A 12232-nucleotide genomic window follows, 5' to 3' on the forward strand; every position below is an offset into this window, starting at 1 on the left:
TATTAGCTGCTCAGCTGCAGCACATTAAACAGTGTATAAACATACCTGCAGATGTCACTACGAACCCGTTAGATGCTGGTTTGGTCGTTGTTCTTTAAAATCCCTGTTAGCAACACGCTGTCTATCCATGACTTGTATATACAATAGTTTGTTTACTATGTCTTAAATGAGACATTCAATTTTGCAGTTAATCCATGGTTCACATGCGTGCTGAACCGTGGGGGGCGATCCATATGGATCACGGATCAACTACATTCCGTTACACCACTACCAAACTCCCACATAAAAATGTTCTCAGCAATTATTTTCTAACATGTATAATGTGTTTAAAAAGAAATCTATGATTTTCCTTTACACAGACTTTAAACGTATTCTGCAGGCTACAGCTGTTTCTATTGCTCCTTTTTGTCAGTTGTTCTTTTAGTAATTAACAGATTTAAATAGTCAGGTATTTTCCTTGCAGCTATCATTATGTAGAAATTATTAAGTAACAGTGGAAGGTGTTAATTACGCATATATGAATTTGAAGTTTAAACTTTAGAGTGTTAACTGTTACTTAATCATTTCTACATATTAATAGCTGACTTCTACATATTTGACAGTTGAGGTGCTGTGCAACATGAGTAGTTGCCATCTCCTCAAAATGATGCTGGACTGAGCGAGGACGTCACATTTGAATTAAATTCCTCCGTCCTCGCATCTCTCTCTCTCACATCCTCGCTGGGAGGAGTTAAGACGTGAGGAAGAGACGTGAGTGAGGGAAGCAAGGAGACATGTTAGCATAATGAAAAGCACCCAAGGAAACCACACGAGGAGAGAAGAAATGAGGAAATATGTTTTTAAAGAAATAAGACGTCCTTTTTTCTGAAGCGTCATATGAAGCGACATCTGTTTCTGATGACAGCAGCAGCTGATCACAGCTGGATCAGCTGTCAGTCGGCTTCAACAGCTGTAGCGACTTTTTATTGAGTTTGTGTCTGCACATATGTGCACTGTGATAATACTAATGACGGTGCACAGTTATCACTGCCAGCAGTTGTTTTCTCTCTATAGCCTGTTACCTGTTCAACAAACACCTGCACATGAATAAAAATCTGCACTCTGTATTTACACTGTGTCATGCTCAGAGGCACAGGAACATATCTACCGGAAAATGTGTTTGTATTATTTATTAATTGTTGTGTCTGTATTTATTGATATTCTCAATCAATAATCAAAAGACATCTGACAATTGAATTCATTATTTAACAGCCCAGAATATAGTTAGGGTGTCTTTTGAACTCTGGAAATTATGTATTTGGCTAAATGTTCCAGGGAAAATTGAAATGATGTAACTCATATCAAACCTGACACTCAGGAATTTTCAGCCTCACATGTGACTGAATGGAAATGAGGCTAAATGATGTAAAATATAAATGTGTTTAAAATGTGTTCCTTGCTGACACAGACTCACAGACAGGTTGTTGAATCTATTCTCAGATAAATGATGATAGTTGGACAATCTATTGAACTTTGCAATTTGAGTAAATGAGAGATATTAGAGTCATTGTGTTGGTAATTTCAAAATTAGAATGTTTTTGTCCATTCCTACTGTATATACTGCATATTCAGACAGATACAGAGAGTTCTGTTTCATGTATGAATGGTTTTGGTGTTTTTGGTAGGTCGACCTGGCTCGCCGCATATCTTACTCCATAGAACCCAACGGCTCGCTACTGCTGCAGCCTCTCACCAAGGAACACCAGGGGGCGTGGGAGTGCAGCGCTGTTAACCGTGTAGCCTCGGTGAAAGCTGGCACACAAGTCTTTGTCCTGGGTGAGTGCAAATATAAGCATCCTATCTGAGAAGACCATAACAAAAGTCAATTTTCCTATTACATGAGCTGTCCACGTTTTTATTTTTATTTCTCAAATTGTTTTATGCATACCTGTGTAAACCTCGATTACATCCAGCATAGGCCGGATACCTGTGCCTCCACTCCGCCTCCAACGGATAAATGTGGTACATCTAGAGATGGCCTCTAAACTTTACTGGTAGCAGGCAGTTGAAGTTCTGGCCGATTTCCATCAACTCCTCTCTGTTGCTTCCATTACAGGAACCACTCCCCATGCAGCTACCTCTCTGTCCGTCTCTTCAGGGGTGAAGCAGGCCAACATATCCTGGGAGGCAGGCTTTGATGGAGGATCAGCACAGACATTTTCAGTTTGGTGGGTGTAAAGCCTCCCACTTTCTTCTTGGGCTGTAACCATGGCAGCCATCGACAGCGCTGGTATTACTCTATTGATCTCTAGGATGAGGAATTCATTTATCTGTTATCACTTCTTGGCAGCTACAATAAAATATGCTGCTGCAGAGCACAGCTTTATAATGCAGTGGCCATGCTAGCTACAATAGAAGGTTACTGACAAAAGAGAGCGTAATACATTTGTTCTTGTGAGTCAGCACTTTTATATTGGCTTAGAAATCACAGCAGAATGTCTTGTGTTTAGTTAAATGTGAAGTGTCTAAGATAATGTCTGCCCGTGATATTTTGTATTAAAAGAGAGTGATGGACATGGTAAAAGGGATGTACACTGTAACTATCACACTTATAGTGTACAGGCTTGATGTCTTAAAAAGCTTTTCTTTGATTTGATACTCTAATCAAATAGAAACCAATATTTTACAATTTTCATATTTTTTTGTCAGAGAATGCAACTGAGGAAACAGAAAAACTACAGAAAACTTCTTCTAATGCTCATCTTAATCACATTGTAACCTGGGAGCACGGAGATGAGATGAGCTATCTTAATCCCTGAGAGAGAACTGGGTCATTGCTGCAGCAAAGAGCAGCGCAGACATAAATATAAATTACATCAAAAATATAAAAATAGTTCAGCCAATCAGTATAAAAACCCTCCCGAAGTCTTAGCTACTGCTTGCCATGACAGCCTGACATGTCATGACCATACATTATGAAGGGGAGTCAAAGTGAAATTTTTTACTGCTTTTTCTGTACCATAAGAACATTATATAATGTGAATGTTTTCTCAATGACAATTCAACTGCAGTCTTTTCTTTGCATTTAGACTGAAAATGATAGCAGATAGGCCTTATTAGCACTTTGTGACTTCCAACAAATGAAATGTTAATAATAATGCAGTGATTCGACTCTTGTGAAAGCTCTACAGGTAAATATTCACACCATATACTTGTAAAATGAATGACTAAGGAATAGAAAAAGCATCCATATATTTCATGTTTCGTTGTTAGAAAGTAAACTACTACTTTTTTTGCTTTTATAGACATGACCTGCATTATGCACCACAATAACATACATTTTCAAAGCTGAATTCAAATTACTCTTGAGTTCCTAAAAGAGGGCCTCATAATTATCACACCATAGTATTATGAGTAATATTCTGCCCTTTTCGATTTTCTCATAAAAAGAAAATACCAGTTCTGTTGAGTCAAAGCCATCATCTTCAAAAACAAAAGAATACCATATTAACAGATACCTTGCCAGACTGACATTAATAATTTTCAAAAGTTCCTCCAGTTTTGAATAGGTGACGAGGTCTTTTTTTAGCCTCGGGGGTCAAGTAATTTCCTCTGTATTAAATAGATATGTAAAACCTCAGCTCTGGTAGGAACATGGAAATCACCATAATTGGAGTTGCAAGCTCTCTGTGCAATTGTAGGGAGACATCAGTACTGTCTCTGCTACAAAATCTGGAGCTGATGATGAGTATGAATGATTAATGAAACCTACTTTTCTGTCATGTTTCATAAAACCAGACTCCCAGAATTCCCCGCCATTCTTTTGTTCTCACTTCTTTCTTTCTCTCGGTCTCTCTCCCTCTGTAGGGTGAAGAAGATTTCAGCGAGTGATAATGATGGGAAACAGGACTGGTTCTCTGTGCCCGTGCCCTCCTCCTCTGGCAACAGGCTGCAGATGACAGACCTGTCTCCTGCCACTGACTACCAGTTCAGCATCCTGTCTCACAATAAAATGGGCATGGGACCATTCAGTGAAATTGCCACTACAAGGACCTTGGGTCAGTACCATCTTCCAATGACTTGTGAATCAGAATTATAATAGCTGGTTTTATGTTGGAACTGGTTGCAGGTTGGCAAAAAAACTGAGTTTTTCTCTCTTTTTTTATTGTCAATGAGCAATGCACAAACATTCATATAGCAGGCTTTTCATTTTAAGCTGGTGCTGGCTGTCATTTTCGGCAGTCAAAACTTTGCAGGCAGTAGATTATATCAGTTGTTGCTAATTAAAGTTTATTACATAAGTAACTTGCCCAAAGACCAAAATAAGACTTGGCTGTAGTGTGGTTAATAGGCTTGCTGCAAGCCTGTGTCATCACTAACACCACCTTATGATCATGGGTGGTTTTTGAGTTCAAGTAGCCTTATCTGTTACTTAAGTACTGTGTGGTCACCTTCCCAACACAAACCCTCAGGAATTAATAACTTTGGTTATTCTTTAACTTTTCATCTAGCTCCATAATCAGGTCAAAATTTGGTTTATGACCAAACACCTGCATAACTAATGACCTTCCCATCAGCCTCAGCTGCACTTTGTAGTCGCTGCTAATCTGCAAAACTAACCTGCAAATGATCAGCATGTCAGCATTGTCAGAGCATGTTGCATGCATTTACATCAAAGCGCTGCCGTGCCTAATTGCAGAACCGCTAGTGTGTCTGTAGACTCCTAGTCTTGTTGTACTTGTTATTTAGAAGTGAGTGGTATCTTCAGATGTGCTGCAGCTGTTCTCTTTTTCTTAGCGGGATCTAAAGTACATTTGGGTTTGTTTAGTCCTCTGCCCTAGCCTGTGGCAGGCCAGGACAATGAAACAATCTAGCTGATCATGACAAATTCAGTAGTTGGGCTCTCCCAATTAAATTTTCATGCATAATCAATCATCATCAGTATTTCCAGCTTATCAGTCTAATAGTGGGAAATGGAAATGGGAAGTCCAGTATTTGGAGCAAGTAGCTTGTGAATAATAAGATGTACCAAAGGCATATGCTATTATCAAATATTAATGCTATGATTATTGTGGCCAAAGATATCATGGTCAATGTTATTATTACAATTGTAATCAATCATTATATAGTAAAATTACATCACATCATGTTTGCCTTGAATGTTATGAATGCTAACAAGCTGGGCAGGGAGTGATATATACTGCAACTTATTTGGACTCTAAAGAACAACCAAACCTACTACCCTCACACTCTCAAGGTTGAGCATCTGTGGCAGCAGCAATTTCCTCCACTGTAATTTAATTTTTCTGCCAGAAGGTATCTTGCTGAACAACTGAAGGTCTTTTTTTATTCCCTCTCCATCAGATCCTCTGCTGAAGAGAAATAAACCAAAGCCCCCCGCGTCGCTGTCAGCTAATCAGGGCTCAGCAGGTGTTGTTCTGCAATGGTCCCTTCCTGAAGCTCAGCACCCTCCCATCACAGGCTTTGTACTCCAATCTCGCACTGAGCAAGGGGAGTGGTTTAATTTGGATGAGGATATCAGTGCTAACAGTAGCGAGATAGTCGTTCCGGGTCTGCACAAGGTAACAAGCCAGTCGTACTGCTCCCTCTGAGACTAATCAGTCCAAGCTGCTTGTTGAATGCCTTGGAGATTTTTATCTAGGCTATACCTCTGTGCTTTTACTTTTGTAGACTCTCAATTATGCACACTACATGGCAGCCATCACTTTTCTGTCTTCTATCAATCTGTATGTGCTGCCATTTCTTCTTTCTGCCTGTTTCATCCTCCTTTTTCTCTCCTATATAGGCCTACACAAATTCAAATGAGATTCATTAGCATTGCAGGCACAGTCCCGTGTTGACAAAGTGTGGTTTCATCCTCTGTCCTCTCCACTGTGTGTGTTTGTGTGTGTGTGTGTGTGCGGATGCCGGTCACAGGACTGTGTGTACGAGCTGCGACTGCTATCTCGTCGCGGGGAGTTGCTGAGCGAGCCCGGTCCATCAGTCAATGTCTCCACCATGGGTAGGTGTTCGAGAGCAACCTTGCCCCCTTCGCATTCTTGCCCCTACCCGTGTTTCAACCAGTCCTCCTCTCAGTCTCTTGTTCTAACTCTTTTCTCTCTTTCTCTATTTTTCCCCCATCCCTTTGTTCCCAATGTTAGACCAGAATTGGAGCAGGGCCCCGGGGAACGCTGTCCATTAGAAGTCTGAATGATAGAAATAGCTCACTAATAACTTCTCAAAAGAGTTGGTGATAAAATTTGCACCGGTCTTTTCTGATTCCTATGTGAATGTGAGAAGAATGTTTCATTAGATACGGTCTAGAGATATCAAACAGATCTTCAACCCCCCACTGCTTACCCAAGGAGCTTTACAGCAATCAGAGCCATAGATTGTATATTGTTTAACATAGCTCAGCTGATAATCTCAGTCTAGTGTCTGACTGTGCAAATTATGCAGAACAATCAAGTTTATGACTTGATGATAATGATCATCAGGCTGGAGAGTAGATGCACTTAAGAGTGGTAATATCAAACCTCATAGCAATCTTGTATTTATGAGTTTCCCTGTTTATGTGAATATGAATTGTATTCAATGTAGTAGTAACAGGCTGATGATGCAAGAGGCATGAAATATGCATGTCAGTCAGTACAATCAGATGATTGTACAGCTTTATGAACAAAGCTTCTTCTTTCAACCTAAAAATAAAAACAATGAATATATAAACTTAAATATTATGTTTATATATATTTTATTATATATTGTATACATTAAACACACATACACAACTATAATTTAATATATAAAAATAATGAAAACTGTTTTTCTAAATGTCTTATCTTCATTATAAATCAGTATATTTTTAAAACATGATTGAAATTGAGTACAAATTTATAATTTTTGTAATTTCTAAAAAATTAAACACATTTATGAATGTGTATATATATATATATATATATATATATATATATATATATATATATATATATGTATGTGTAAGGAAAAAAGATCATCTATATTTTTTTAACTGTTCTTTAAGTTATTAGTATTGTTCTCAAGTATGTATGTTGTCATTATGGTAACTTTTTTTAAATGACATTTTTTTTTGTTTTTTATGGTTATAGCTAACTCTGCAGTCACACTAAGATCGCCTTTATTTGTATTTACCAATATATCACTGATGAAATGATGTCACAGGGATGGAGATCTACCCTGCCACATCCCGACTCCTGGAGTTCGTCCCGGAGCCATTACTTGCCGGGGTGCTGGGAGGGGTTGGCTTCATGTGCTTGGCACTGGTCTTGCTGCTGGGGTCCGCCTGTGTCATCAGCCACAAGAGGGACCAGCGCCGCAGAAAGAAGAACGATGGTAAACCGTCCCTCACTCCTGAGACTTAGCAGATACTCGCTTTGATGAACTGCATCATGAATATCATCATTTATTCTATAAAATATTGAAGGCGCTTTCAATCCATTATATAAATCATACCCCACTGCATTGGATCTTGTCCCTGCTCGTCCATTCAGTTGTAAAAGTTATTGATGTCATTTACATTACTTGCTAATTAGGGTAATTTCTCATTAGTGGCTGATAAATGTAAGTGTAATTAACTTTTTGGACAAGCCTGAGTGCCTCAGGCCCTTTAATGGGCTCTTATTAGGGTTGATTATGTTTTTACTTCTTGGTCAGTATGGTTGTATCCTAATGAGTCAGATACCATCTTGCCCATCTCCCTCCCTTTCAGAGCCCTCTTCTGCCATCTATAAATGCTCCCCATCAAGGTAAGTACCCCTTTATCATGTCATTGTTATACCTCCCATTGACCTTTCTTTCCGCTTCCTTTAGAAGCTAAAGTATGTTCAAACAGTCAGAACTTCAGTTGTTTTCTATTTCTTTTTTTTTTTCTTCTTCATCTTTTTCTATTGCTGCCGCTGCTGCTGTTTTGGTCTCTTTCTGTCTACATCTTTCCCGCCCCCTCTTTCACTCTTGTTCAATCTTATTTTCTGTCTCTATTTCTCTCCCTCTTACACCTCCAATTTTTCTTACAATTTTCTCCCCCCCCCTTCTCCCTCTCTCTCTCTCTCTGTCTCTCTCTTACAGAAAGACTTCAGGCACCAGCAGTCCAGACAGTGTGTTGAAGAAAAGCCTACTTCCAGCCAGTCCCCTCTATCCCAACAATTCCTCTACCACCAACTCCTCCTCCTCGCAGACAGACTGTTCCTCCCTCAGCACTGAGAATCATAATCGGCGGAAACAATTCCTGTCCAGCTACAGTAGAGGCAACCTTACTAGGACAACATCTTCTCCAATCTCTCCCTCAATTGAGTTGATCGGTAGAGGTCCAGATGGGCGGTTCGTACTCCCACCGTATGACCATGATACGCTGAGCGTTCACAGCAAGAAAAGTATAAAATATAACCAATCTGCTAGCGTCCGAAGGTCTGTGTCGCTGCGCTCGGACAAGGAAGACAGGAAAGAGCCGCCATTTGTGCTCTCTATTGATCTCCCACTTTGCAAATCAACTAATTCCTCAAGCCAAATCTGTGGTACGGCCCAGTACCTCCCCTGTCATGGTTCTTATACATCGGATCAAAAGACAAACTATGATGGCTGTCCTGACCTTACCAGCCTGTGCTCAAACAGCACTTTTGCCACTATTCCTTACAAAGACAGAAACCTAACTCCCACATTTCCTGTGCTCCCGCATATTCGATCCAGCCTTGGTCAGCCTTCTACAACTGCCAGCACTCTGGTGCTCCAAATGGAGCATGAGCGGGAGACAGGAAACCTGAGTCACTGTCTGAAACTAGCTCAGGAGAGGGAGGAGCTGGAGAGGGAGCTCCGGAAGTACACATTGCAAAGAAACTCTATGAGGGAAATGAGGATGGAGCAGCCAGACTCGGAGGAGAGAGAGGACTGTGGTAATGAGCTTGTCTGGAAATATAAGAGCAGCACCTTGCCGCACAGATACCCCCAGGGCAGCAAGGAAAGCTTTGGCCTGTCACCAAGCCCTTACTCTTTATCTTCTGTCAACTGGGAAGCTCGTCCTCTTGTCTCTCCTCCCACATTGATCCCAGACAGGACCGGTTTCAATGTGTCTTCACCTTTGAGTCCTTCTTGTTTTCAGTCCGGCAACCATTATCCTGCTCCATCCTTCAACAAACAGACCCCCCTCCGATCTGAGGAGGCAGGCAGTGTTTCCAAAGACAGATTAACTCTCCCACATCTCTCCTCAAAGCACCAGAGACATGAAAGGGTAGAGGCAGCACCAGAGGGCTATGATAATTCACCACAATCCACAGTTTTAGAAATGCAAACGAATGATTCATGCTCTGAGGCACGGAGACAGAACAATCTTAGTTATGGCAGCCTTTCAATGTTGTCTTTCCATAGCAATAAATATACTGAAGGATCTAATTCGGCTCTCGATGCTGTGCCAGGCACTTCAAAAGCGGAGGTAGCATTCCCGGAGCCCACTGATGAAGACGTGTGTGTTGAGATGAGTGTGGATGAGCCAGAGTTTGAGGTATGTGTAACGCGGCCTACAAAGCCCATGCTGCACCACAGAATCGCCTCTCATCTGCAACACGGGCACTCACTGACTCTCAAAGGCCGGTATGAAGACACGAGGAGGAGCACAAGCTTTAACTGCCGTAGTCCTACTTCAGTGGACAATATCATCAGGGTCACAGATTCTCCGCAACCTCCAGAACCAGAACTCCGGAGAGCTGTGAGCCAAGGCTCTAAACTCTGCAACGCAAAGCAGCGAAGTCAGAGCCTAGACTCAAGGAGACGGAAAGAGAGGAATTTCCTGACTCCTGATGCTTGGGTAGACTCTCTCAGCCAAGAGAACTGCTCTGTTGCATCCTCCTGTCACCCAGACTCTCTGTTCTGGGAACCACAGAGCTCTCCTACTAGGAAAATCTTGAAATCTCCTGCAAATTTTCCCTCTGCTACCCAAGCTGGCTCCTGTTCACCTCATGCTGTGGATGCTTTATCTCTAAGGAGCAGTCCACAGAGTCCTATACCAAATCCTGACATTCCTTGCCACTATGAGCCAAGAAGTGAGGCATCCATCTTACTCAATACCGCCAAATGGCCAGTCACCTACCAGGAGCCCACGAAAGAGGCAGGGGGTTTCTTGGAGGTCATGAAGGAAGCTTCCAGAGGCTTACCGCCCAACAACAGTGGGCTGCACGATTATCAAGATGTACTGGAAGTGGAGGCAGGAGGCTCTGAGGGAATGCCCGAGTTTGGGAGCAGCTACAGCAGTTATGCCAGCAGCGGCCGAGGGAGTATGGAGCCTGCTAACAGACGCCTGTCCCTGTGTCACCTTTCCCCAACCCTCACTGTCTCACCTGAGATTGTAGAGGAGAGTCAGGGGAGCACAGAGGACAAGCATAGCCACCAAATGGAACACAGCCAAAGGTAATAGGACATATAAATGGAAAATTATGTTTTATAAAAGAAAATGTGGGGGCTGGCATTTGTAGCAGTAGAGGGTCTTGTGTGGTCAATATACTGTAAGGCTTTAAAGGTGAGGCTTATATAGACTATTTGATATTTTGTGATATAAACTATAGAAGTGCACAAGGGCATGGGTGCATAATTCTGTTTGTAGATCGTGCAAGAATTTGAAATAACTGTCAGCAGTGTTTAAACGATATAAAGCTGTCAGCAGTGTTTAAACAATAAAACAAAATTGAAAAGCTCAACAAACACTGATGAATTGCATAAAGCAACATGTTTCATAACTGAGAATTATGGTGATTTCATCATCCCTTTTCTGCTGTAAGTAAACATTTCTTCATTTAACATTCAATTAAGTAAAATGTAGAAGACTTTTTCACAAACATATTTCTGGTCAGTTAAAAAAAGAATTAAACTCAAAGCAAATATGTATTATGTTATATTTAAGTGTTTGAGTAGAAGAAAAAGAGTGTACTTAAAAAAAAGTTGCATTTCTATTGGACTTGATGTATAGTTTATTGGGAAGAAGTTTGTGTATGATTTCTTTAAATATTCTAACTAACTTTATGTTTGGTATTAAGTGATGCTTTTGTGCTCTCTCCAGGAGAAAGCCCTCAGTGGATGAGAATTATGAGTGGGATGCTACTGATTTCTGCTCACAGCCTGGAGACCATGATGGTGAGGATTTTTCTTTTCTTATTAATAACATGCAGTTTGCTTTTAGGTACAAACACTGTTGAAGAAAAAAAAACAGATAAATGTGTCTGGAATCATTAATCAAGGCAGCACCATGCCAAGACAAATCAAAATGATACGCTGGGCGATTGCTGTGAGGTCACTGAGGACTCTTCACTGTTAATTCAAACTGCTTCATCAGTTCAGTAGACAAATCCTCACCATTTAACCAGCTGAAATACCAAGAACCCTAGTGGATGAGTAAAATGAGTAAGGATAACTTCTCTCTAAAGATGGAGAAATAGCCACTGGACAGGGCATCAACTGAGGAAGGGACATTGTATTCAGTATGAGGTGGGCTTCTAGATCTCACTGGGTGATGGTATGGGAGAGCAATAGTCGTTACCTGAGTGGTAAGCTACCATTCTTCAGTAGCATTTACCTTTAACGTGGCAGTATGAGCTCATTTTCGACCAAATAGTTCCAGGAATTATGGGGAGACAGAAACTAAACTAGCAACTAAAAGTCCCACCTCCTGTTTGTGCTTCTGCTGCATGAGAAAAACTGTTAAGATTTGGAAAAATTAGATGATGCAATTTTCGACACTGAGTGATCATGTTCTTTGTTATTTAATGCCATGTGAATGGATGTAAGAATGGATGCAGAGGAGACATAAAGAGGTAGAAAAGGAGAAAATCCAAAGTGCCTGTCTCCAAATTAAAGATGACCCGATGAGTGTTTTAGGGTTATATATTTCTACTTTAGAATGTAACTACATGGAAAACAAACAGCAAAGTTTTCTTTCTCTATCTTGCTGTTTTTAGACTAGTCAGGAAGCTGACTACATAACTCTGTTTTTAACATCAGAAATTGTTCTCATGATTTTAGTGCTGATTGTAAGAATGTGAATACACAAGTTGTAGAAGCTGCAAGGTATGTTTTTGAGCAATGAGTGGTGTCCAGCCTTCAAACTCTGCCCTAATACTTACCATAAGAAAGTACAACTCCTGGAGCAGAGGCATTCTTGGCACCAGCAACTATGGTTGAGAAACAAAATTTTGACTCTGGTCAAAATGCAGGATAAGGTTCCTGAATTCCTGAAATTCCA

General features: G+C 40.8%; 1 protein-coding gene across 1 annotated transcript in view; it reads left to right on the top strand.

Moving 5' to 3' along the window:
• Nucleotides 1–12232, top strand: part of igsf9a (immunoglobulin superfamily, member 9a) — a 53553-nt gene that overhangs the window by 39113 nt on the left and 2208 nt on the right. Inside the window, exons 12-20 of the mRNA XM_042395595.1 lie at nucleotides 1665–1815; nucleotides 2096–2207; nucleotides 3847–4037; nucleotides 5344–5561; nucleotides 5917–6001; nucleotides 7177–7347; nucleotides 7724–7760; nucleotides 8080–10407; nucleotides 11054–11127. Coding sequence (XP_042251529.1) covers nucleotides 1665–1815; nucleotides 2096–2207; nucleotides 3847–4037; nucleotides 5344–5561; nucleotides 5917–6001; nucleotides 7177–7347; nucleotides 7724–7760; nucleotides 8080–10407; nucleotides 11054–11127 — 3367 coding nt within the window. The remainder of the gene's footprint in view (nucleotides 1–1664; nucleotides 1816–2095; nucleotides 2208–3846; nucleotides 4038–5343; nucleotides 5562–5916; nucleotides 6002–7176; nucleotides 7348–7723; nucleotides 7761–8079; nucleotides 10408–11053; nucleotides 11128–12232) is intronic.

This window comes from Thunnus maccoyii, chromosome 19 (genome assembly GCF_910596095.1).
Source record: "Thunnus maccoyii chromosome 19, fThuMac1.1, whole genome shotgun sequence".
Lineage (NCBI taxonomy): Eukaryota > Metazoa > Chordata > Actinopteri > Scombriformes > Scombridae > Thunnus > Thunnus maccoyii.